The 24,509-nt window shown below is 42.3% G+C and overlaps 6 protein-coding genes across 11 annotated transcripts; 2 read left to right on the top strand and 4 right to left on the bottom strand.

Annotated features, from left to right (window-relative positions):
- Positions 1-370: 370 nt before the first annotated feature.
- LOC121603530 lies at positions 371-1,170 on the bottom strand. Its single transcript, XM_041932373.1, has one exon. It carries the CDS (start codon positions 1,093-1,095, stop codon positions 688-690), a length of 408 nt encoding a protein of 135 aa, XP_041788307.1. The 5' UTR covers positions 1,096-1,170; the 3' UTR covers positions 371-687.
- Positions 1,171-1,247: 77 nt separating this feature from the next.
- Positions 1,248-3,325, top strand: LOC121603529. Its single transcript, XM_041932371.1, has 6 exons — positions 1,248-1,770; positions 2,246-2,477; positions 2,561-2,782; positions 2,852-2,955; positions 3,020-3,083; positions 3,154-3,325. Exons 2-6 carry the CDS (start codon positions 2,453-2,455, stop codon positions 3,273-3,275), a joined length of 537 nt encoding a protein of 178 aa, XP_041788305.1. The 5' UTR covers positions 1,248-1,770; positions 2,246-2,452; the 3' UTR covers positions 3,276-3,325.
- Positions 3,273-6,160, bottom strand: LOC121603523 (serine/threonine-protein kinase pink-1, mitochondrial). Its single transcript, XM_041932363.1, has 6 exons — positions 5,494-6,160; positions 5,310-5,424; positions 4,606-5,228; positions 3,931-4,522; positions 3,727-3,843; positions 3,273-3,659 (listed from the first exon to the last, which is right to left on the bottom strand). Exons 1-6 carry the CDS (start codon positions 5,778-5,780, stop codon positions 3,369-3,371), a joined length of 2,025 nt encoding a protein of 674 aa, XP_041788297.1. The 5' UTR covers positions 5,781-6,160; the 3' UTR covers positions 3,273-3,368.
- A 95-nt stretch (positions 6,161-6,255) lies between these two features.
- LOC121603526 (exopolyphosphatase PRUNE1) lies at positions 6,256-10,919 on the top strand. Of its 2 annotated transcripts, XM_041932366.1 has the most exons (10): positions 6,256-6,412; positions 6,484-6,973; positions 7,048-7,478; positions 7,545-8,844; positions 8,922-8,998; positions 9,066-9,143; positions 9,219-9,311; positions 9,378-9,565; positions 9,656-10,494; positions 10,575-10,762. In XM_041932366.1, exons 1-4 carry the CDS (start codon positions 6,368-6,370, stop codon positions 7,698-7,700), a joined length of 1,122 nt encoding a protein of 373 aa, XP_041788300.1. In that variant the 5' UTR covers positions 6,256-6,367; the 3' UTR covers positions 7,701-8,844; positions 8,922-8,998; positions 9,066-9,143; positions 9,219-9,311; positions 9,378-9,565; positions 9,656-10,494; positions 10,575-10,762. The 2 variants fall into 2 exon arrangements, with proteins under 2 accessions (XP_041788300.1, XP_041788301.1); XM_041932367.1 differs by lacking the exons at positions 6,256-6,412; positions 6,484-6,973; positions 7,048-7,478; ... (3 more) ...; positions 9,219-9,311; positions 9,378-9,565 and having other exon boundaries at positions 9,650-10,494; positions 10,575-10,651; positions 10,713-10,919.
- On the bottom strand, positions 10,844-13,620 carry LOC121603522. 3 transcript variants are annotated; one of them, XM_041932360.1, is made up of 3 exons: positions 11,513-13,620; positions 11,222-11,431; positions 10,844-11,148 (listed from the first exon to the last, which is right to left on the bottom strand). In XM_041932360.1, exons 1-3 carry the CDS (start codon positions 13,333-13,335, stop codon positions 11,028-11,030), a joined length of 2,154 nt encoding a protein of 717 aa, XP_041788294.1. In that variant the 5' UTR covers positions 13,336-13,620; the 3' UTR covers positions 10,844-11,027. The 3 variants fall into 3 exon arrangements, with proteins under 3 accessions (XP_041788294.1, XP_041788295.1, XP_041788296.1); XM_041932361.1 differs by having other exon boundaries at positions 11,222-11,386; positions 11,513-13,619; XM_041932362.1 differs by lacking the exon at positions 10,844-11,148 and having other exon boundaries at positions 11,294-11,386; positions 11,468-13,619.
- A 1,389-nt stretch (positions 13,621-15,009) lies between these two features.
- LOC121603528 (phosphopantothenate--cysteine ligase) lies at positions 15,010-22,443 on the bottom strand. Of its 3 annotated transcripts, XM_041932368.1 has the most exons (4): positions 22,350-22,443; positions 21,365-22,288; positions 18,757-18,985; positions 15,010-18,315 (listed from the first exon to the last, which is right to left on the bottom strand). In XM_041932368.1, exons 2-4 carry the CDS (start codon positions 21,491-21,493, stop codon positions 17,723-17,725), a joined length of 951 nt encoding a protein of 316 aa, XP_041788302.1. In that variant the 5' UTR covers positions 21,494-22,288; positions 22,350-22,443; the 3' UTR covers positions 15,010-17,722. The 3 variants fall into 3 exon arrangements, with proteins under 3 accessions (XP_041788302.1, XP_041788303.1, XP_041788304.1); XM_041932369.1 differs by lacking the exon at positions 22,350-22,443 and having other exon boundaries at positions 21,365-22,298; XM_041932370.1 differs by lacking the exons at positions 21,365-22,288; positions 22,350-22,443 and adding an exon at positions 21,180-21,346.
- Positions 22,444-24,509: the final 2,066 nt, after the last annotated feature.

The following is a 24,509-nucleotide window of genomic DNA, read 5'->3' as shown; positions in this document are numbered from 1 at the left end:
TGTGCTGTTTAAACTTTGCGCACTTTTCCATTTCCGTGCAGATGCCCTGCAGTCCATCGTACTCGCAGGAACCGCCCAGCTCGGACTCGTTCGTTTTCTCGAAATGCATCATCTCAGAAGGGTCCTTGGGTACGATATTAGCCGACACGGCGGACACAATCAGGAACAGGACGCTCAGAATTGTAATGTGCATTTTGCTGGTATAACAAGGCGATCTTTCTAACGGAGCGATTGAAGAAGGTGTTCCTATTTCAAACAAGCACAGTACGCGACTGGTCAATGGGGTAGGTAGGTGCTTCGAGTGATAAGGGAATCTGATCGACGGGAATAACCCGCATGGATTAGTGCTTGTTAAAATTCAGTTCAGTTGCTTGTATTGTTTTAATGTTTCAATCATCACGAATGCTGCACTGTCATGATGGACGTGGTTTAGACTATAAAAAATAAAAATGCAATTTTAACAAGAAATCAACGAGAAGTTTATGTAATAAACATATTTAAAAAAACAATCCGCCAAGGCCCACAAAAAAGTGTCATAAGGCGTTTATTTTGAAAGGTTCGTTATTGCCATGGTTCATAATAATTCTTTCATTTACTATTTTTAATAATGTATTAAAACGTTTAGTAATTAGTTTTACAATTTTTTTCCCTCTTTGCTATTTTTGCAGGAAATCGTACTGTTCCTTATTAATGAATAAGATTGGAACTGTCCAGATCTTCTAGGGATAGCGGTATTCGGTCGTACTGCACCACCTCCGTTGAAACAGGCATACCGACACAACACACAACCGGCTCGTGCACCTCAAAGTAACAAACGTCGCGCCGGATATCAAACGGTTCCCGGATGATGCGCGGCACAAACGTTGCGCAGTCGCGCACCCGCTGGCAGATTCCTTCCCTTGCGTAGGGAAATCCTTTCGGATCCGGTGATGCTTCTATCGTACACGCATCTCCAATGGCAAGTTCGTTCAGCTCGGGAAAGACAAAATCACCTCCAGGGTGTGGCGCAGAAAAGACGGTTCCAAGCAACGGCAGCAGCAGCAGCACCACCAACAGCAAGCAGCCAAACGGAAAGGGCTTCGTGAGCATACGCATGTTGACCGACGCAGTAGTTTATTCGGACTGAACGCGCAGATTGATCTTTGGCTATTGCTGCTGTATAAAACCAGTTTAAAAACGCAACCGAGCATGTGTTTGTACTGGTTCCGCTTATGCGGGGTTTTTCCCATCGCGTATCGCAGGTTTGCGCCTGACCCACACTAACGGGTGATCTGTTAGCGAACTGTTTCGATTATTAATCTTCTAAAGCTGAATCATTTGAAGAGATGAAATTTTCCAATGTACTCTGCACACTTTTACAATTTCATTGTAATATCAGAGGTTGTTTCGAACGACTCAATAACATGCCCGTCATGGGTTCAAGCCTGAAATGGACCGCCCCACCCCCGCTGCAAAGAATTGACCACCCGGCTTCGTGGTAATGAATTAAGTCTCGAAAGCCTGTACAGGCCGGCATGTCCACGTAGGACGCTACGCCAAATAGAAGATCAGTTGTTGTTTATATATATTTTCCACTCAACATTGATACTTTTATTTTTGTTTCATTAATTGCTCATAATAAATGACTTTCTTACATAGCAGCCATTTCTTCGGAATCATGACCAGCAACAAGTGTGCCTGGGGCATGTCTATCATTCCATCAACTCACCTTTTACACGGAGAGCATACTCACGCTATCTGACTCTGTGTTAGCTTTGCCGTTTGGACAAGGTAAAAGTAGATTCACGGGCTGAGCCGTCCAGTACGATTCGAATAACATGACAAGTTGAGTGGACGCTGGCCAAGTCGAGTCATTTGTAAAATTAACGTCCCTGTTGCCCTCCCTCGAATGCGGAGTCAAAATCCTTTCTGACGTGGCCATCGGGTCAGAATCAACATATTTTACAATTTGTACGAACATTTTGCGCTGTCCGGAAATCTATTTGATGGGCTCATACAATGCTGAGCAAAATCTTAACCGGAACATCCCCCGTAACAGAAATAAGCTAACTACCCTGCTGTGTGGTACCACTAAGTATCGAAAGACGGAAGCCTGTATAGGCTGGTATGATCGAGTAGGATACTACACAAAAAAAAAGAAGATGAGCAAAAATTTTACAATTTGCCAACGACCATTGAAAATTATATGATTATGTTTCAAATGTATTACATCTTGCTCTATTAACCTTCTGCTTGTTTTGTTTAGGTAAACATATGCCATTCTTGACAGTTGGTGGTGTTTGAAAATCAGTTGAAATGTCAACAGAATTGTTTTGCTTGGCTTCGGAGAACGCGCCCTCGGAATAGCAAGAAACAAAGAATCGCTTGTGGTTCCTCGGTTATCTATTTTGTTAATATAATCATTATTTTACCTTAAATTGTAACTAGCACGTGAAAGTACTCGCATTGAGAAATGAAAATGTCTGCTGATAAACCGGGTATGTTGTTGTGACTTACATTCGCATATTGACGCTTGGCTGATGGATGCGTTTGTTAAACCGGTGACTTGGTGGATTTGCAGATTTCGAGGATAACGTCCCTACGGAACAGCATCTGAAAGAACTGCTAACAACGGCTATTGAATTGGATGCAAATATATCGGAAATAGAACAGGAACGAAACAAAGCATCTGAGCAGTTGGATGCTGTTTGGAGTAGAATCCATCAAGCTATCGTAAACGAAGCTGAGTTGAAACGAAAACGAGCCACGATTCAGCAGTTAAATAATGATTTTAGCATTCAAGGTAATTGTTATTTGGTAGATAAATTTAAACTAGTGGCGTAACTAATTTTCATCAACGTAATGTGTTTAGTACACAGACAGAAAGAAGAGGAAAGCTTTATGGATCAGTTCACAGCACTGCAGAATGCTATGGGCATTACCATTGTTTGCAAACCAGAACTGAAGACGGCAGAGGTTTGTTTGAGCGTTGAAAAATTATAACTTCAATCGTGCTAATGCTATCGTACATACCTTACAGATCACATTCGACGATGCACTAAAGACAAAAGTTTCATTCGTATATGATATCAAAGGAATAACGCGTAAGATTGCATGAACATCCAAGCCTCTACCATGAGCAGCATTCAATCATGAAAAAAATCCTCCTTTCAGTTGGTGAGATGTACCCTGCACACCCTAATGTGGATGCAATTCGGACGCATCTGAGCGAAACGGGAGATTTGTTGGGATTTCTTTCGACGCTGAGAAAAAAACTAACACTGCAGAACCTCTAAAGTTAGCGTAAATAGCTGTTAATAAAATAAATATGTGTATTCAACCCGCACTATCTGTTCTAGGTATACTCACAAATAGCAATATCACAATTCTTACGAACAGCCAGCGTTAACATTATGTATCCAATCGAGCGCGCGCTTGATCCTTTCCAAGCGCACCCGGGTAAGAAAACTTGCAATCAGTAAGTACTCCGTGTACGTTCTGCGCCCCATGGTACCGTCGGGAGTTACCCGCAATGGTCCTTCGCACAGTATTTTCGTCGTGAGGCTGAGCAGCCATTGCAGAATTTCATTGCTGGACGGTACGTACCCATCGCGTAACCACGATGACGGTGACCACAAGAACAATTGCACCACGTTGGCTGCGATGTCCGGGCTTAAGCGCTGCAAAATAAAGCGACCATATTAGTTTACCGTGCTCTGCATATTTACTCGCGACAATGTTGTTTACCTTGCTAGGGTTTCTTTGCAGTATGTTCTGCACAAGACATTGGATCAGCCTCGGGACATTTTGATCCATTGCGGGTAGCATATCTTCTTCATACGTCGTGTTCTTGAGTGCCGAATTCTGAGTGACCAAAATGAACGATTGAATTTAGCACGAATTATGCAGTTGAGGTAGGGACGGTAAGGTAAGGTTTAGACAATTACTTACCACGTCAGAGTAAAAAGGATTATTGCTGCCAAATATTTCATAAGCGATTGCGCCACATGCCCACAGGTCGGCTTTGGTGTAATTCAGTATGGCGAACGTTCCCGGTAGCTGCTCTATTATCTCCGGCGCCATTAGTGCCACGTTGCCACCCTTATCGATCTCGTCCGAAGTGTAAGGGATGCGCAGCCCATGGCGCTTGTCCGCAATGCAGCAGCCAAAGTCGGTCAGCACCAGCGTTGGTGGCATGTTTGGCCGCAATTCGATAAGGATGTTGTCCGACTTTATATCCCGATGAGACACCCCGTGACGATTCAGATGAGCAACGGCTTCCAGCAGCTGCGCAAACAGTAGAATGCGCGTACGCATATCGACCCCCGGTTGACGCAGATAGTCTTTCAGATTGATGTTGTATCTTTTCATCAAAAGGAAAAGACTCATGTTTCGCCCATAGCCTTGCGGATTGAGCCGCTGTGGCAATGCCATAGGGTACAGCGTGGCGGACATTGACAAATCCGGTACCTGGTCGCAGAAAACGCCGTACATTTCCACAATATTTGGATGGGGTGGAACAAAATTGGTCTTTTCCATAAGGCTAAAAATGAGATAAAGCAACGCATGAGTAAATACTGGGTGTCGTGTTCGCTGTTTTGCCGCCTTCGCCTCCGCTTCCATTACCTTTTTTCCCACGCGTTGTCAACAGTTCTTCTCTTCGCTGGGACAGTTTCACGGTACATCGCCTTTAGGATAGCCATGGCGTTGCTTTGTATGTCGTAATTAAACATCATCTTTAACGCCAGTGGATACTCTTCGATCGTGTAGTCCTGTTCGATTGAGTCAGGCTGATAATGCCCAATGGTTTCATGATTGGAGGCGCTGTTTTCCGACATTGTTCTTATTCTAGTTTCACTATTAAAGCGAACTTTTCGATTGTTGTTTGTTCTCGTCTGCGCATTGCTTTCGTTCATCATTTGATGGAAAGCCGCCGATGCCGTTCGTTCGGGAAGCAGCAGCGGACTAATGCCGTCACTCCGCTGTCCAGAAAGCTCCGGCTCATCTCCTGTCCATGCCTCATTCGGAGCTTTCGTATGCGAACTGGACTTTGAGTGATGAATATCATTGCAGTTCATATCATCGTTATCGCTTACGGTAGATTCTTTGAGAGAAGCTGCGTAAACAACGGCGGAGCAGCCTTTGGCGATGGGTTTGCCAATGTTTAAGTTCTCAATGCCGAACTCTTCGTCCAGTCGAGATTCGATGTCCTTTTCGCCGACTTTCTGTTGAAAGTTGGACATTGCATGCTACGGGTAACGAATAAAAACACAATAGTCAAGGTAATCACTGTAAAATCAGATCGAATACGCCTCCAAACGCCTCCATACCCTAATTTCCCAACAGACTGCTTCCAGCTCGTCGTTCTTAGTCAGAACACCATCTCCGGAAGCCAAACTCACACCGACCAAGGCAAAGAAAGGTGTCGAATCGCCGTACAACAGTCTGTAATGGCAAAAGAGAAAAGAATGTTTCAAACGCCCACTTTCGATCCCGCAGCCCCGAAGCGCATACTTTTTCGTAGCTTGTAGTCGTAGATCCACCGAGTACGGGTTGGTGACCCTGTTTAGCACATTGTCGATAAAGAGACGACGGGCCTGGTTGCCAAACCGCAGGAAGCTGTTGTTCCGGAAATCGTTGATCCGCAGATCATGTCGCAGCGTTTCGTTAATCTTGTTCACTTTTGTGCTCTCCGTGGGGCCGGTCCAAACGTTGCTAACGTGTATATCCCGCTTGAGATAGTTCTGGACCAGCAGGCGACCATGTTTGTACAAACGTGTGGTCAGCAGACGAAAGGACATTTTTCGTGTTGTTGCTCGCCTCTAGTCTAGTCGCTTCTTCTCGTTTTTTTTTTGCGTAACCAGAGTGTACGTGCAGCAGATGACGATGATGGCGATGAAGGGAAGAAAAACACACACTTCACACGCTGCCCGCAAATGACGACGTAAGGATGAACGTGAAAATATTGCAACGTTTTTTAACACCTTTGTTAGAGATTGAGCCTTTGTAAAACACCGATGTCAGCTCCGCTAGAGCATGATACACCGAACTAGTTGCATTCGATAGCGAAAGCTGCCAAAGGCTCCAATTTATAATTCACCAGAATATAGCAGACCAAAATTTGTTGCACTAGATTTTTGCGAATCAAAACACAAACACAAACATACAATCCGATTGACAGGTGGAATTTTTCGAGAAACTTCAAGGTAAGTACATGCGGATTATTATATATAGCAACCTTGGCTGTGATGGCTGTCAAAAGCGCGTACAGCCGGCTTGTTTATTATTTTGCCTCAAAGGCTGTGGTCCTGCTAAAATCGGCGGAGTTTAATCTGTTTTTGTATGGGGAATTCATAATCATAGCTTTGGAAATAACACCACCCACAATATGAACGCATATTTACAACGATGCCGGAATGTTCTGAAAAGTTCTGTAAGTTAATTTGCTCCTTGGAAGCCCGCACCGTTTTGTGGCCCGCAGTTATCATGTTTTGTTATTTTCAGATAAATAAAATCGCTGTTATCGGTAACGAAAGCTGCGATCTAGATTCGGCAGTGAGTGCAATTGCCTTTGCATTTCATCTGCAACACTCACCGAAGTTGTTGAGCCCTTGGTACAAACCCGATACAATAGTTTATCCCGTGCTGAATGTAACGCGCGCTGAGCTGCCACTGAAAACTGAGGTAACATTCTTCCTCAAACGGCAGGGAATTGCGCTGGATGAGCTGATCTGTCGTGATGACATCGATTGGCCGACGGAACAAGCTTTGAACGTTGTGCTCGTAGATCATCATCTTTCGAGCCTAAATCAGAACATAGTGGGAATCGTTGATCATCGTCCCGTGGAAGCTGCTGCACGGTTCAACCCAAATGCTTTTAAAACAATTGAGCTCGTTGGTTCTTGCGCGACCCTTGTCGGTCGTCAACTGTTTAGCGATGGAATCTCGCCCGAAGAACGAGAAGGATATAACGTTGCATTGGAGTTATTGTATGGTAAGCATGAAGCGTAAATATTTCATCTCGCTTTCACTGTGATAATATTAGCATGTGTTGCTTTTATTCCACAGCTGCTATCGTGCTAGATACTGTAAACTTTTCCAAAGAAGCCGACAAAGCAAAACCCCTCGATTACGATGTGGCAGAAAGAATAGAATCGCAACTGCAGATTACGGAACAAGTTCGCTCAATGCATAGAGAGCAACTGTTCAAGTCCTTGGTCGATGCCCGTAGCGACGTGTCGGAGCTGAACGCTTATCAGTTGCTGTTGAAAGATTTGAAAATAATATCGCAGAATGATCGTACCGTGGCGGTGCCCGGTTTCCCGATGGCAGTTCAGGAATACATAAAACTGCCGGAATGGAGAGAGCATCTGAATAGGTTTGCCACCAGCACTGAAAGTAATGTTGTGATTTTGCTCGGAATGAAGGTACACCCTGATGGCAGCGTGCGTCGCGATGTTGGTGTCATTCCGATCGATGGCACACCGTTAGCGGAGAAGGTGAGTTTCGCAAACAGTGGATAGTTTCCTACCGGGGCAGCTTTACTAATTTACAACATTTCTCAGATCATTGCAGCATTGCACGCATGCCAGGAAATTAATTTTGAGCTCGAAGAAATACCATGTTCGGAGAATGGCACGTTTTATCAGCAACATAATTTAAAAGCGTCGAGAAAACAATTAATTCCAATTGTTAAAAACGTGCTCAGCACAATACAGTGATCAAATAATGGTACATTAAATTATTCACAAAAGAAATCAAGTTCAATCTTTCACTGTTCACCTAAGCTCATTGGTTTGTGCGCCCGCATGCGATGTGGAGTGTGCGCTCATTATGAAATATGTGATCACATTAATCAAACGCCGGTATAAAAGTAGCATAAAAAGACCCCACGTCGGGTACAGCATTCTGCAGTCTTATTTGAAGTACAAACATGAAAGTTGAAAATACTGTAATTTTCCTTCATAATCTGTTCAGTGGACCGATAGCAAAGGACGATCATCGCTTAACACCGCTTCAGATGTGCATCTACACTACAACGGTTACCGGAACCAGTGTTGCATTTTTTACCCTTTGCCTGTTTGATTTACATCGCATGCTGTACTCACGCGATCTTGTTTTGAGTGTTATCGATCTGCTAATGTTGCTAGGAATTGCAACAACCGTACTGGCTATTCAATCCTCCGCAGTGATAACGCATTTGACCAAACCATGCGTTTCCATTTTCCAGTGTCTTGACGATATCGACGCGCATCTGTACACGCTAAACATAGGCGGTGAGCCTACCCACAATCTTTCAAGAAACTGGCTCGTTAGTGCCGTTGGCGCAATCGTCATATCGCTAGCCTATCTGTTGGCAATCGCATTACGCATTAATGAAGCAAATACGTTGATCTTTGCCTTTAAGGCGTACGGAATGTTTGTGATATTTCTTATGCATGGAATTTTTCTCGTTCTTTGTTATCAAATATGGCAACGAATCCGGTGCATGGTGGTGCACCTGGGGAAGATGATTGCAACTTTCAAGCGCCAGAATAATCGATCGAATAATAGCGATAAAGGGAATGCTAGTTTGCGATTTTGCAGAGATCTCCAGACGTTGGCCATTGTTCAGTGGCAGTGTTTTAGGGCTTGTAACCGTCTCAATGATGAATGTGGTCTATCGAATGTATCCATTTTTGGTGAGTGCTTCTACTGTGTACCATGCTTCTAGTATGTATAGTATGTCAACTTCACCACGTGGTAACAATACATTTTACATGTTAGGATTGTTTTTCTACGTGCTCACTGCAAAAAGTTTTCAGCTATTCTACATTTGCTCAATCGAGTTCAAACGTCACGGGTTTACTTTCACTCATCTGCTAGGTAAAGAAGAAATGGCTACACTGGCAAACACATTCCTTTTCTTTTTCTTTTTTCATTCGCAAAATCCAATCTTTCAGAACCAACTGTGCTGATAATCGCAGTTTTTTTATATTTTTTTACATCCGCCTATCTAGGTGAAATGGTACTGAGAGAGGTGAGTCATACTGTATTTTTATATATTATTAAATTATTCCACTGTATACTATGTAACTTGTTTTCAGACACAGCTCGTGATAAACAATCTGCACAAATTTGAGTCCATGCATACGACTTCCCAACATAAAATTAACCAGTCGGAGGTAATGGAAATGCAACAAGTTAAATAACAAATGTATTACTAATATGCAATGTTAATTTTTTTTTTTAACCTACAGTTAGTTGAGCAGCTGGGCAATCAAATCGTGCATCAACCAATATGCTTTAATGTGATCAATTTCTTTCAGATAGATCTCAAATTTTTCCATTTAGTGAGTAGACCAACTCGCTGTGTGCAATTCTACATTCAAAGTACAATAATTCCCTTTTAACTGCAGGTGATGGCATCCGTCGCAACATATTTAATCATATTACTGCAATTCGATTTCCAAAATTAATGTTCAAGCTCGCATACACAACATAATCGTTGTTGGGATCAACTCAAAATGGTTCCTCGTCGTGAAAAACGTATGTTCCTGCACCATTGTTAAGGACATCAATGTTTCACAGTATGCACACGCCACGGGTAAGTGTAGTGGATGCACGTGCGCACAGCCGTTAGTGGCGCTAATTTGTTGCAATGAATATTTAAAAACACAATATTAATCTTCTTTAGCGTTTTGTTCTCATTTGCTACTCTCCGGATGTGAGTAGTCGCCGAAAGGGATTAGTTGTAGAATCATTTTCGGTACACCATGGAAGCAACTATTAATCACACCATTTTCAAACTTTTTGGGCTAATGCCAATCTTTCAAACAAAGGGTAGTGCGTGGAAAATATTTCTAAACACATGCTACAGCCTTTGCGTTATTACTTTTATCACAGTGCATCAGTTTGCTATCTACTACCTTCAGCTAGAGCGAGATTTTGCCGGATGGTTCATAAGCGCCAGCGTGCTATTTACCAGCTTCATCGCACTGCTGCAAACGTTAACATCGGCAAAAGGGTTGCAGTTTCTAATGACGGAGCTGGCGAGTATCGATTCGTTGATAAGCAGTTGTACTGCTACCAGCAAGAGACATTATAGTGCCATTTTCTACGCCATGTACTGTATCGGCTTGACTAGGGGCATTTTTCGCATGGCCCTAATGATACAACTTGGACTACGGTCGCCAAACTTTGCCGTTCAGTTGCTCGTGCCGTCGATTATTGTTTTGGTCCGAGTTAATCTACAAATCTATTTAATGGAGCTTATTGCTGCGCAGCTAGAGGCGATTACAGCGGAGCTTTCCAGCTCACTCGAAGACGCCGGGCGATGCAACACCAATGAAGCCGATACAGTGTATCGATCCAGCTGCACGCTTCAGCGAGCAGAATGCTTGTATGGACGTTTACAAAAATGTCTTCTGATGGTAAATGCACTGTTCGGTTGGTCTACTGCAGCGATCGTGGTGCTCGTGTTCGTTGGCATAACGTTCCAGTTCCGCGTCCCGATGTATCCTCTTCCGTGTTATGGTAAGCCTAGCCGTAGCAAAGATCTTCTGTGTTACTTTCATTTTTTCAATAAGCATTTTTCATTCAAAACGCATTTCCAGCACAAATTATAGAAGTCTTATACTCAATATTAATACTATTTTGCTTATGTCGAGCCTCCAGTCAAGCGACAGAAAAGGTAAAGAGCATTATGGAAAGCTGTCGCCATACCAAAATAAAACACAATTCTCCTGTACCAGGTGAACGAAATAAAGCGCGTACTGCTGAAACCGTTCTATAATGCTTTGCTGTGGGATCAGGTTCACAATTTTATCGTTCGTACCAAGCTACAACCGTTCGAGTTTACAGCCAATGGACTCTACTCGATCAATTACAGTTTGTTCGGCTCGGTAAGCAGGACCAATGGCCAATTTCCCCCTAGGGGCAGCGTTTATTTTCTCTTATGATTTACAGACTCTGGCCGCCTCTGCCACATACATCGTAATAATGCTTCAGTTTGAACATAAAACACTCGAAGTGTTGTAAACAACCACCGCGTCAATGCCTTCGCGCTACTACACTCCTTTCAAGGCACGCTTCAAATTGGTGCGCAAGTTGTTATCCATATCTTTGTAGAAATACTCGTCAAAAAACTTGTGCTTGCGCAACATGCGATATAATCGTTCACCAAACTTCCTGCACCGAAATATAATAATAAAATAGCCATTACATGCATTCGAATTACACGTGCTCTAAGGTGATATTTTACCTGGTTTCCAGATTTTTATCAGTTAAAAACTTGGCCAACATCGTAAGGATGGTTTTGCGCGTTCGTGTGTTTGCCGTGGTACCCAGAATGGCATCGAGTCCTGCCACGACGCAAATACAGACGAGCAGTCGAGCCGTAGCCGTACGCACCAGTGGATTGCGGTGGCTGCAAGAACGATGAAAGTAAGACAACGGTTTGCGAGATTGATAACTGAAGGGATTATTTGCAAAAAAATAAAACACACACACAGACACAACCGGAAGCATCATTGGTCGCTCTACAGCCACTTACATGGTGCCCCGGTTCGATATCGCCCGCACGGTGTGTGGCGTTGGGATGTACGTCACCAGCTTGTCCAGCGCCACGTTTGCATCCTTCTGTATGAAGCGATTCGGGTCGGCCGTCTTGCACAGCAGTATGTCGACCATTTCGTCAAACTCTGGCCGTTTCGTCGACTTGGCCTGCCGAAACAATTCGCCCGACACCTGGCACGCCGAACGGCACAGCGCCGTTCGTGGGGATTTTAGAAACTCGATCAACTTCCGGTTGATGACTGTGATGTACTTTTCCTGAGCCTTCCAATCGATCCGACTGGCAGTATCCATTAGGTCCCAGATGCCCTCCAGGCAAACCTCCCACACGTTGTCCTGGAGCTTATCCACAATTCCGGAAATGCTGACCGGCCCCTCTTTCGTACCGGTACCAGCACGAACGGCTTCCGTTCCATGTCCTAGTCTCCGCCCGAAGGAATCGCCAACTGACTCCTCATCATTGTCTTCTTCGTTTTCATCGTCAAGATCCAGCTGACCGTTACACTCGTCACGGTCATTGTTCTGCTGTTCGTCGCTGGACTCGACGTCAGATTCATCATCGACCTCATCTAACGCTTCTTCGTCATCGAGAGCATCGTCGACCAGATGTAACTTTCTACTTCGACCTCCGGTTGGCGCGAACGTATCATCGACAAACGGTGATTCCAGTGCGTCCTCTTCGAGTGTCGGTCTACGATTGTCCGCTTTCGATTTCGCGGGATATCTGCTGAACTTGCCGACTGCACCCAACGCCGGTAGTTTAGTGCTTCGACCGTAATGGCCACCCATCGTAGCGCCACCATCAACCAGCTTTGTGTACGATCGGTTCCGCTTCGTTCGGTCAAAGTAAGGAACTTGCGATGTACGGCCTCCATTTGCTGCACGCTGCTGTTCCCGAACGATCGGAGGTATTTTTGCTTTTCGTTCTCCCTGCAGCAACCTCGGCCGGACATCGCTCAGGTCGTCCAACGATGTTTCGCTACCGCTAGAAGCCAGCAGAGAATCTTCTGCCAATCGGTGCGAGGACGCACCATAGTTTGACGTGCCACGTGGTCCCATTGTTGATCTGACCGTTTGCTGCTGCTGCATCTTTTGCTCAGCCTCCACTAGCTCGATCAGCGTTCGGCTTGTCTGGCTGTGCATGTTCCGGTGGCGTCTGTACATGCTAAAAAATCCACCCACCGGTGTGCGACTGGTACTGTGACATGGCGATAGTAATGGCGGTCGACGTGGTTCCGATGCGGGATGCTGCTGATGTACCACCCGATCCTGATGCTGCACCATTCGAGTGGCGTTGTTTTGGGTAATAAAGTTATCCGGGAAGCGAAACGTTTGACAAACGTTAACGATCTGCGGATTCTTATTCCTCGGGCGAATGGAGATCGGCTCCTGGTGGGCAACTTTTAACTGGACAGCGGGTACGCCCGGACTTCGCGATGAACCGTATCTATTTCTCTCGTGCTTGAACAGTTGGCCCGTCCGCCACCGTTCACGATCGTGCCGGTCGTCCTGCTCGTCGTTGTACCGATCCAGCACATTCCAGTCTCGATTATTGGACGTAACGGTTGTTTCAAATCGTCTACAGGCGCCTCCACGTTCAGCCAGCATGTGTCGAACATCGCCCCCGGAAGTTGTCTCATACTGGGGGAATTCCTTCGATTCGTCCATTAAATTTGGTTCGTGCTCCTCTTCGTGTCGTTGGTATGCGCGGCGACGGGATCGACGAACACCATCCGCCATTGAATCCGAGTCCGAGTAGAGACAACCACTCGTTAAGATTTGTGTGAAACCATTTTCTGACATTTTTTGCTAATTATTATGTTTATCTTAAGAGCCGTCCTTCTTCCGATGCACTACGCGTTGCTTTACTTCAAAGATTTAAAGTCACGTTGAACAAACAAACAAACAAAAAACACACATTCAAAATTAAAACAATTTTAACGTAAAATTTCGCACCACAACTTTTGGTATGAGCGCTCTCGAAACTATTGTACGATCCGAGAAGTAAGTTTTGCTAGATTGCTTCGATTCTAGAAAGAATAAAAAACTTTCAATAACGCCATCTTGGAAAATAACTTCACCGCAAAGTGTACTAGATGCAGGACGATGTTCCTAATCCCGGACGCTTTGGTTACAAAATAAAACTGTTGGTGCCATTGGGGCAAACATTTCAGCTAATTGATCGTTCAAATTTTGGTTTATAAAGAAAATACAAATGGCAAAATGTTGAATAAATTTAGCTTCTTCTAACTTCTTCCTTGGCACAACAACCGTTGTAGGTCAAGGCCTAGCTGTACCACTAGTAAGCTTCTTGGCTTTCAGTTCCATTCGGGGCTTGAACCTATGACGGCCATGTTGTCGTACGAGTTGACGACTGTAACACCAGACCGACCCAAATTAATTTAGCTATCTACAATTAAATCATGATTTCGGTCATAAAATAGTTAAACCACAGTCGAACTTAAACTAAACCGAATATTTTTAATAATAAATGAGTTTAATTCATTTAACTAAAACTATTTTTTAACCGTATGTCTTATGAAAAAAAAGCATTTGCCCGTGGAAGCTAGGAGACACGTGCAATAATCGATCGGCACATGGAGAACCATGTGGTTTTTCAGCAGTTTTGCGTAAAGTCGCGGTGTTGTTTGGTGTCATTTTAATGATGCGATCGAATGATGATTACCTTGCGTTAGCAGCACGAACGTTATAGATAAGGTCAAAAGGTGTTGCGGGAAGATTTCCTTCTTTGTTTAGTTTATTATAGCCTTTATTATCTGTATACGTAATTTATATATCTGTAGTTATTACATATCTATGTACCTGTGTGTATACGATATCGCTAAACGTGTATACCATTTAATCTGTTTGTCTAAATATAACTGGTTCTTTCAATTTTCCGTGTTTGTCCATCTGAATTGTTTCATCTCTCATTCTTGGTTCCTATCGTACCGTAGCGTCTGGCTTCAAAATGTTCAGGGAGAGGGAATATAGATGTGAAAACATTACACCAACATAAGCATAACCAACTTTAACTACTAAGACAGTTTGCACGCTTATCTCCAAAACAATTAATTTAAGGGTGGAAGGAACAAAACGAAAGCATATAAAACGAACGGTACATTTGATAGCTAAACAACAATACAAACACATTCGGTAACACTATTAATCATACCGGCATATCATCAACCCGGGTTTAAAGCCCCCGATACATCATCACGTACCATGATTACTCTCTTTTATCTCTAAACAACGCATCCCCGTCATGCGCAACCCACTCAATCCCCCAACAATCATGCTTGTTGTGTTTTTTTTTGTTCAATAAATCGCTTTATGTTATACTACGGGTGTATAGGACCGCTTCTTGTTTGCAAGCATTCTAAATCCTTTACTAAAGGAGTGTTTTTTTCGCATTACTTTTGATCGTCTTTTGGAAAGATCGCCATCGCATGGGAACTAATTTGTTTTTTTTTTTTGTTGTTAGTATATAGTGTCATTATCATTTCCGTCCTGTTTGGTTCATTTAATATGCGCTCACATTTTATCATTTGTTGCAGTTAATCCTTCACGGTAGTTTAGTATATTTTGAATGTTTGCTTTAATTTGGAGAACAGCTGTTGTCCTATGTGTTATACTACTGAGGGAGCTTATCTTAACATCTTCATGCGTTATTTATGTATGTTTTTAGATCAACTTTTACATTTATGTGTTGGCGGTTACGAGGATCGAAAATTATTTATTTAATTATTGATTTCGCTATTTTGCTACAATTCTAGCTTACATTTGAATAAAAATAAACAAAACCTTGTCCCTACCATGTTTTGATTCGCATTTCTAACAAAATGTTATCCTATTTTCTATTCTAACACTGTTTGCCACGCGATCGCTAAACCAGTACATCATTTAGGGAAATATCTTTCCACATCTTTTATTTCACTCCAAAAGGAACACATTAAAAAAAATAATAAACTCATTATCGGTCGATTTATGTAAGAAAACTACTAAACATGATTAAAAATATAGACTGTTTTGGTTATAAAATGCTTTTTAATTTGCTGGAGTTGTTCATAGCAAAATGCAGAGTTAATCTTCTTTTGTTTTTTTTATTGTTCTTGGTTTGCATTTGAATATTTCTAGTATATTGTTCTCCAGTGTATATCTGGGTGATATGTAAACGCAAGTGGTAAGTGGTTGTTGATACGACTGTCTTGTTTCATTAGCACCTTCGACTGCGAGGTGCGGGAGTTTTCCTATATGTTTTTCCTATAAGACATTGCAGTTAGTTAACGGGAACTTAACTTGAAAGGTGTGTAAGAAAGAAACTTTGTATAAATAAGATGTTACGGTGTATGTCATAATGGAGGATGATATCGTCACTGGAGAGTTCGTTTTCAACTAATTCCAAATTAGTTTCGATTTAATAGTCTAAAAGGAGGCACCTTATGTGTTCCCGATCGCGGTGTATATACGATGATATTGATGAACATCCATTCTTAACAACATTTTAAATGTTTCCCAAACATCCCATACAGCCACATCTCTGTATATTTATTTCGTCCTGTAAAAGTTACCACCCTTCTTTGCGGGATTCTAGTTGCCGGGAGCACTACTTTCCGCCGGAACATGTTTCCTCTACGCAGCCGAAACACACTAATGTTTCTTGGTTAGCCACATGCACACTACCGTTAGGTCTATTAAGTTAGGGTGTATGGTAATGTCACTGTTTACGGTTGGTGGGAAGGAGGAGTAGCACATATTCCGTTTGCTAAATTCTTACACATTACTGAACTACGTGTTGCTGGCTGCTTTCATTAAAATGTAGTAGGAATCCTGTCTGTATGTGATACACTTCTCGACCCGGTAGAAGGGTTACAAAAATGAGTATCTTAGCCATACATCCATTTCGGGATAGTTCCGGCTAGTAAGCTCACTGATCGAGAGGCGTTAATGTCCTGCTAATTGCCTTACTACGGTGGATTTCTTCTAAAGTATGCACACATTTCGTATAACGGGCTGTAAGTCAGTTTTCTAAATATTTGTTAACTTGGATGCGTAGTAGCATTATTTGGATATTCACTACCGGTGTTCAATGTATTGTAAAAACCTTCGAAACAAAACGAAAAACAATATACCAACGTACAAGTGTCGAGAGTTTGCCACCTTTATTTACCAACAATAATCGAGCCTACAAACCTGATGCAAGCATGTATGATGCGTTGCTAATTTAAATGCAGACGTATCTACTTTCGGGCCACACGCGAAACGTGCTGGATAATCCACGCTGAAAGCAACATAAAGGATATCTGGGAACCTCTTGCTATTAGCTAGGAACTGACGATACCGTCTATAAGAGGAAGGTGCCAACATGCAAGTGAATGTTTGGGTTTTTGTTGTGGATTGTATTCTCTCTAGTGATTTTAACCATGTAATATGGAACAGTTGGAACCGTGTCCTTTTCTTCATCGCAAGGCCTAATATCCCTAACATCTTCTGTTGTTTCACCGTCTAATTTCGTCTCTTTGCAGTAACGATTTATGCTATTGAAACATTTTACCGTTTTAAAGGAATTTCTAGTTTAAACAGAACACAACTGCACACAATTTGTAATGAACACATGTCGCAAAGTAAAGCAATTTGTGAAACAACAGCCAAACCAACTATCGAGCAGAACAAGATCGTAAATCTTTCATTCAACCGCTCAAATAAAAGCTTTACCACATACCCTGGAAGATAAACTTAACGCAAACGATGGAATGTACTACATGTGCGCTTTCCACCGCACTCTAAAAGCTAATTAAATAAACAATAGTTAACAACCGCCGGACCTGTTACACGTTTCCAAGGGAATTTGATAACGTTAGTGAAAGCTAAACCAACGTTAGTAATAGTGCGAATTAAATTAAACCATCCCCAACATAAGGTAGTCCTTCACTTTTCCAATTCGAAATCCCCATTGCACGAAGAGCGAGAGAAAGAGAAAAAGAAAGAGAGTGATAGAGAGGAAGAAGAAGAAAAGAGAGGTTTCACCAATTGCGACTCCGTAAGCCAGCGGCTAGAGATTGAGCTTCCCGTCCAGCAGCTAGTACTTCCGGCCCGGGTTCAACACTTTGCAGAAATGCGGTAACGTGACGTGACAATCGACCTGCGTCCCGGGCCCACTGTTGGGCGACGGTCGGGTCGAACGCGCGGGTCATTGGTGCGTTTGTTGCTCCGACTCCCGAATGTAGTCCTGATGCCGCCGAACCACATCGGCCACGATCGGTTCTTCTATTTCGAGCCCGGACAGCGCCTGATCCTTGGTCAGCACAATCTCATAGTTGCTGCTGGGCGTCACGAAAACAACGCGATTCTTGCGCGTCTGCAGTATATTGGCGATCACTAGCTTGTGCTTGTACTTGTTCAAACTTTCGCGCGACTTGGCAATCAGCAGCGCTTCGTCCGTTTCCAGCTTAAACGACACGACGTACGCGTGTGGCACCCAGAGGCTCACGAGTGGGGCCAACATTTTTGGCACGAGCTGTAGCGATATCGTGGGCGCCCCATGCCCGGACTGGATCTTGTGCGTTGGCATCTCATCCTGCGGTACGTAAAAGTCGGAAACTGCCGCAGCCAAAAACAGCACCGCATTCCGCTCGAACGGTGCCAACGATTCGCAGGCCGCCCGCAACAGCCACATGTAGTCGACCACGCTGGTAAAGGTGATGTATAGCATCCGGTGAGTTTCCTGGGCATTTTTGTACTTGTCCAGCACCGGAGCCAGCACATCCACGGAGTCCGGTTTTACTGCAAAACGGAAGAGTGCTGAAATGAATACTTTGCCCTTTTTGCTGGCGCTTATGTTGCACATACACACACACACACAGACCACTCTATCAATAAGCCCCTCGCACACACACAATTCCCTTCTTCCTCAATGTGCTGACGAATCCAGGGAAGGCTAAAAGTTGTGTAATAATAATGGTGCTATGGAAACGGAATCCCGGATGCCATAGAAGAATGAATATTAACCAAAAGGCTTCCTTTCTACAACAATCTAATCAAGCTACTGATAGTGCTAGTAGTGTTTCTACCGTGACAATCTAATGCACCACAAACGCACTATGTTGTGCTGGTGTAAATTATGGCACATCTTTGTTTTCCCAATGCCTTCCAGTTCACGAAGAACTGCAGCTATCGGCAGGACCGCTGGTTACCCCTTCAGCGAAGTAGTCTAAAGAAACTTACCGGTAATTGTGGTGCTCATGCCTTCCTCGTGTAGCTCCAGCATATCGAGCAGCTGCTGGCCGGTGAAGTGGCGCGAAAACGGCTCCAGTGATTTGGTCCGATGCATAAATATAACGGCATAGCCATGCTCAAGAAAGTACTCGGCCGAGGCAGAACCACGATTGCCAGCGCTGAAGTTATCCACAAAGCGCACCGTGTTGTGCTCCAGTGGAACCGTCGTACCACCTGACTGTATCGTCCGATACGAGGACGGGATGAGAAATGAAAGGAACGAAAAATTCAATCGAATTAAAATACTTGTTAGCTGCTATATAAAGCAAAGGCCAAGGAGGAAATTTATAATAATCATTCTTCCCTAAGCATTAGCAATTATTAACTCTATGCTAAACATAAACGGTAATCCATTGCATAAATATGTTTTTTTTTCAACTATAAATAACTAACTTTTAATAAGAAGAAAAATTCTTCAAAAAAACACAGTAATCTAAACATAGTTAATAACATTGCTATCCTTTCGTAAGTACACACTCACAACTGTCCACTCCCTGCCGCTAAGAATGTTAAATAGTTACCCTTAATCAAGTACAATCGCTGCTTTTCTAAAGCCCAGGAGATAATAATGCATTATGCAGCAGCATAAACACTTCTCTCCCGTGGAAGACCGGGTGAGTTAAACAAAAAAAAAAGCTAGCCCTGGCAAAGCGTCCATTCAACGAGATTTGGATAGTAGCTCTGCAGCAAGGTAGATGGACCAATGGTCATTGAATAGGCTATTTTTAGTAGTAAGTAAATCCTACATTTTATGCCCTACACATTTGTGACCGACGTTTAGTGGAGTGGTTTGGGATGGCAAAACAGATCTGATGGGCACAGCTTTTTTTTCTGGCAGAATTTGAACTGCTTACGAAATGTACCGTTTCGGCGTGTGGATTGCCCGATGTTGTATCAACAGTGCACACACCTTCAAAAATGTTCTTGCTTCAATAGATCTGAACAAAAGAAAATATGCATTTAATTTCTTTTACCTTTAGTTTGAGCAAAAAATTTACCTTTAAAAAACATCATTATTGTACAACGTATCCTACCTATACACAACTAAAGCTACCAACTCAATCTTTCAGCCAGAATTGAACGACGAAGCTTCGGGGCAAACAAACTCGTGATTCGTTTCAGAATAAAAAAGGAACATGAACAGCAGACTTCACGTTAGTTATGCACAGCTTTCCGGGGCTACTTTGATCCTTCTGTTCTGCATGGAACGGGCCAAGGCGTACATGTCCATTTGTAAGTCAAATGCAGAAAGTTTGCGATAAAGTTAAGCCTTCTTCTGTTTTACAATTTCCGTAGTATGTAAATAGTTTTGCCGCTTTGATGATGAAAGTGTCAATGCACAGCAGGCACAGCAAGTATATTTAATGGAGGAGGGATGTACTAAATTAAGATGTTAAAATAAAGAAACACGGTAAACGATTAGTCTAGAAGTAGTGTTACGGTCATTTGTCGAATAATATACTGCTCAAATTAACCCTCCAACTGGTAAGTAAGTAAAATTGCTTCCGTTACACGTGAAAAGTCCATTTCCCTTTTATTCAACACCTTCAATTATGGAATGAAGTTTCCATTAGGCTAACCATTTTTGTTACGAAATAATTCTACTATACAGGTGTTTCGTTCACCACTCGTGTTTCCTATGCTTTTCTTCCCAAAATGTCCTTTTTATCGTCCTTGAACTCGACGAGGAGGTACCAAACAAGCGAGGAGAGTTAATATTTTTTCACCATTCCATGCTGCACTTTCGGCTACTTCATTCCTCAAGTCCTGGTAGCCGGCTCATTCCACATTCCACCTTTCGATCGGAAAAAAGGATACTTGCAACAATCGTAAATTATTCGATGGACCAACTTTATGTTTTATTTATAAGATGGAGCCGTTCACCAAAATCAAATGTACGTTATCCAATATCAAATACAATGGGATTAGACAAGGATAGGGGAGGGGGTATCGCTCTCTCGATTCATAGGATCGAGTTAGTTGCAGAATCGATCAAATTCCACCGCTACTCACACACATTCTTTGTAGCTATGTTCGGAAATTATAGGCCTGTGGGTCATAAAAATACATTACACGTATTGCCTGTACTAACGTGGTTACTGTTGCACTATTCCCACACAAGCATAGAATTTGATCGAAAAATCGACGCATTCTTTACAACCTGTTGATGTTAAATACGAAAGTTTTAAAAAGCAAAGCGTTACTAAATAGAAGCATATAAAGCAGCTAAAAATATGCTCCATTAACATGGTGAGATATCAATATTTTATCATAACATAATCCACCCACTCTAAATTTTATGTGAAACTGGTTTAATCATTAATTGACAAATTATGATGATTGTATGTGCATACATGCTAGCTGTACATTACCTTATGGTGATAAGTTTTGTACAAGTATATTGTTAGTATTATTTGCTGTACAGTACACCACAATTCATGCTTTCCTTGCATTCATCGTCTACCTCTTCTGCATCGGTTCTTACTGCTGTTAACAATACTGCAGTAAAAAAGGAAACCTGCACCAGCAAAGCATCCCTTGAGAAAACTACAATTACCGTAACGAGCACGATGTGACTCTTGAGTTTGTAGTGGCGGTCGCAAAATTCCTTCAGCAGCGATCGGTTGTCCTCGAAACAGTTCGGTGGTAGATGCTTAGCATAAAAATCCTCCCAATGCGACGTCATGCTGATGTAGGTGGTTTTAACACAATTCCGTGTGCGAATTAAAAGCGTCCCGTATCCTTACGTTGGGCTGCACGACGTTTTTCTTTTCCTTTTTTTTGTACTGGATCAATGACAGATATTATTGCTGCTTGCACAGCTTAAAGCAATTTCCTTCTGGTCAGCGTATATATGGTATTAGACGTTTCACAATCACTTTCTTCACTTTTCTAAGCCACTGGGATGTATGTACGTGAGATATGTTCGCTACTGTTTACGCCTTTGCACATCGTGCTGTACTTTGATCGTGTGTACCGTACCCCCTCTGTATCACATGTACGATTTCCCCCTTTTCACACCCTGCTTCCAGCGGGACAACACAGACACGGGAACAAAAATACACTATCAGCGTGAAACAGCGTCGAAAACACTATCACAGGAACAGCAAACCATTGCACAGGAATTCCTGCAATCTGGAGCTAATTATGCCCAGAAGGTGAAGATTTTATGCTGACCGATAGCTGGCACACTATTGCAGCTTCGATTAAACCGGGTGATGAAGGGATAGCGACGACTGATAGTTAATTATTCTGCCGACACAAGTGAACACAGTTGTGCACGTTGAGTTGATTAATATCATTAATAACTTGGCAACACCACAGCACTAGTTTTCAATTCCTTTCCGTCCGGTGTTGCATTTTTACACTACACTTCTGATATTACGGTATTCATTACATTATACTGCGGTCAAATGTACCACACTCGGTAATTGATGACAGTCGACAAAAGCGTAGCTCTTCTGTGCAAAAAAAATATTTCCTGCGCCATGCTATTAGCTAAAGGCGAAGCTTTATAAATAAAAGAAAATATGCATACTTACTAATAAACTGCATCACAAAAGGTATTTCCGCATGAGGCAAAAATTTGCAAGAAAATCCGCCTTACTTTCGTTACATCTGGCCACGGCTTAACATATTGACCACAGCAAGCTTCTGCCAAATGCAATACAACACAGTGGATCGTCGTTTCGTTCGGGCTTCTTGGAAATCACCCTTCCCCGGTTAATCGGATACGACTAAGAACAGGCAATGCGGATTTCGTCGACATTGTACGATACGACACGTGTCATTACTCCGTCGGATGCAATTTTTGAAATGGGCAATTTCTGCTAAGTCGAATAGAAATATTTTTTTTTTAATTTTGGGAGAAAACAAATCGATGTTTTGACAACTGTCAAATATTCGCAAAATAAAATAAATTTACTAAATAATAGAACTAAAACTCATAATAGAAATAAAAGTCCTCAAAAGCACAAAAACGTTGCTTAAAATATTACTTGTTAAAACAAAAAGTAAACCAAACATGGACGTTTAGGTTCGTTTAACGAAGCGGCGAAAAAGCAAATTTTTAGGACAATTAATAGTAAAACAAATTCTAACTTCTCTCTTATTTATCCGATGTCGTACAGAGTTCGAGTATCAAATAGTAAACGATGCCCAAATTGGGAAGCACAAAAGTACTAATCAGCTTACCTTCTTAGTCAAAAACTACTAATGGGGCTTAGTAGCTATCTGTGGGAGGCTCAATCAAGGTACGTTCTACTTAATTAAGGATCACGTCAAGGGAACCAATCGAAATTCGAAATAAAGGCAAATACAATAAAGATCTTACCGATGAAACTGCCAGCCAAGATCATTTCTTTTTCGATATTTATTTTGTAGCATTTAACGTACTTACACAGATGAGAAATTAAACAAACATAATAACACTACACTACTCAATCTCGCAGACACTAGACGTTGTTACCCCTACCAGGTTAGAAAATCTGTAGAAAATCAACAACCACGTGCGCAGATGAGCAAGTATTTAAGGAGACCCTTTGGGTCTGAAACAATGAAACATTATATTTAACTGATTTTTGTTTGCATGTTGCGATCGCCTAAAACGAATTTTCTCAAACACTCTCAGTAGTACCCACTGCACGAGTACGAAACATACACATACACACATACACGAAAACTGCCAAAGCAGAAAGAAAACCCAGAAATTCGCTCCTGCTGGATGTTCTCCGTGCTGGCGGCTCGTAGGTTGATGTAATAATTCAGTTCCTAAGGTGTTACAGATATCACTTGTGTACTAGAGTAGTTTCCTTTCTTTTATTTCACTGTATAACATTAGATGCAAATCTACACACATGATTTTACTTGCTCTCGAACGATGTCCTTCTTCTCCAGGTTTTCTTCTCATCAATATAGTTGCAAATCCATCTACTAGATCCATTACCAAATACTCCGCCTTGCGTTGGGGTCTGCAACAATACACATTCTCAATCAGTTTGCATTTTTCCAACAGCTCTTTGCGATGGAAGCACGGTTTACATTGTGTTTGTATTTTCCTTACTACACAATCATCCTTGCCTTTTTTCTACGGGTATCGATTGGCGCGTGTGTCAATCGCAAAACGAGACTAATGACGATACGTAATCTTAACATACGCAGAGACGTGGCAGTGTGGGTATGTGTATGTGTGTTTGTGTGTATGTGTGTATGTGTGTTTGTGTGTTTGTGTGTGTGTGTATTTTCTTTTTGTAACAACTTCTGCCTGCTTCTTTTCTGGTTAGCTGTTATTTTCTAATATAAAGATGTCCTTTAAAAGGCGCCAAATTAGACAACTTACTAGAACACTACGATTCACAAACAAGCACAGCATCGATTCAAAATATTTCCGATGATATAATAAAAAGGTTTATAAGTTGGATTGTTTCGCTGTTTCCTTCAACATTTGGTACTCAGCTATTCATAGCAGCAAGTATCATTAGTAGGTTTAACAATAACATCGAGTAAAGTACATCGGTTACGGGAGCAGGCATTTCATAGTTCCTTCGAATAGTACCGTAGCCAAACGTTTTACAACAGAGGCGTACAGCACGCGTGCGGTTTGGTGTGAAAAAAGGAATGCGGTGCAGCGCCGCAAACGTAGTACAAGCATCGAAGATTTAAATTTCAACACGAACAGCTCTAATTGAAACTATCCTAATTAT

Source organism: Anopheles merus, chromosome 2R (genome assembly GCF_017562075.2).
Source record: "Anopheles merus strain MAF chromosome 2R, AmerM5.1, whole genome shotgun sequence".
Classification (NCBI taxonomy): Eukaryota; Metazoa; Arthropoda; class Insecta; order Diptera; family Culicidae; genus Anopheles; species Anopheles merus.
The sequence above is the reverse complement of the archived record's forward strand: the minus strand, read 5'-3'. Positions and strand labels throughout refer to the sequence as shown.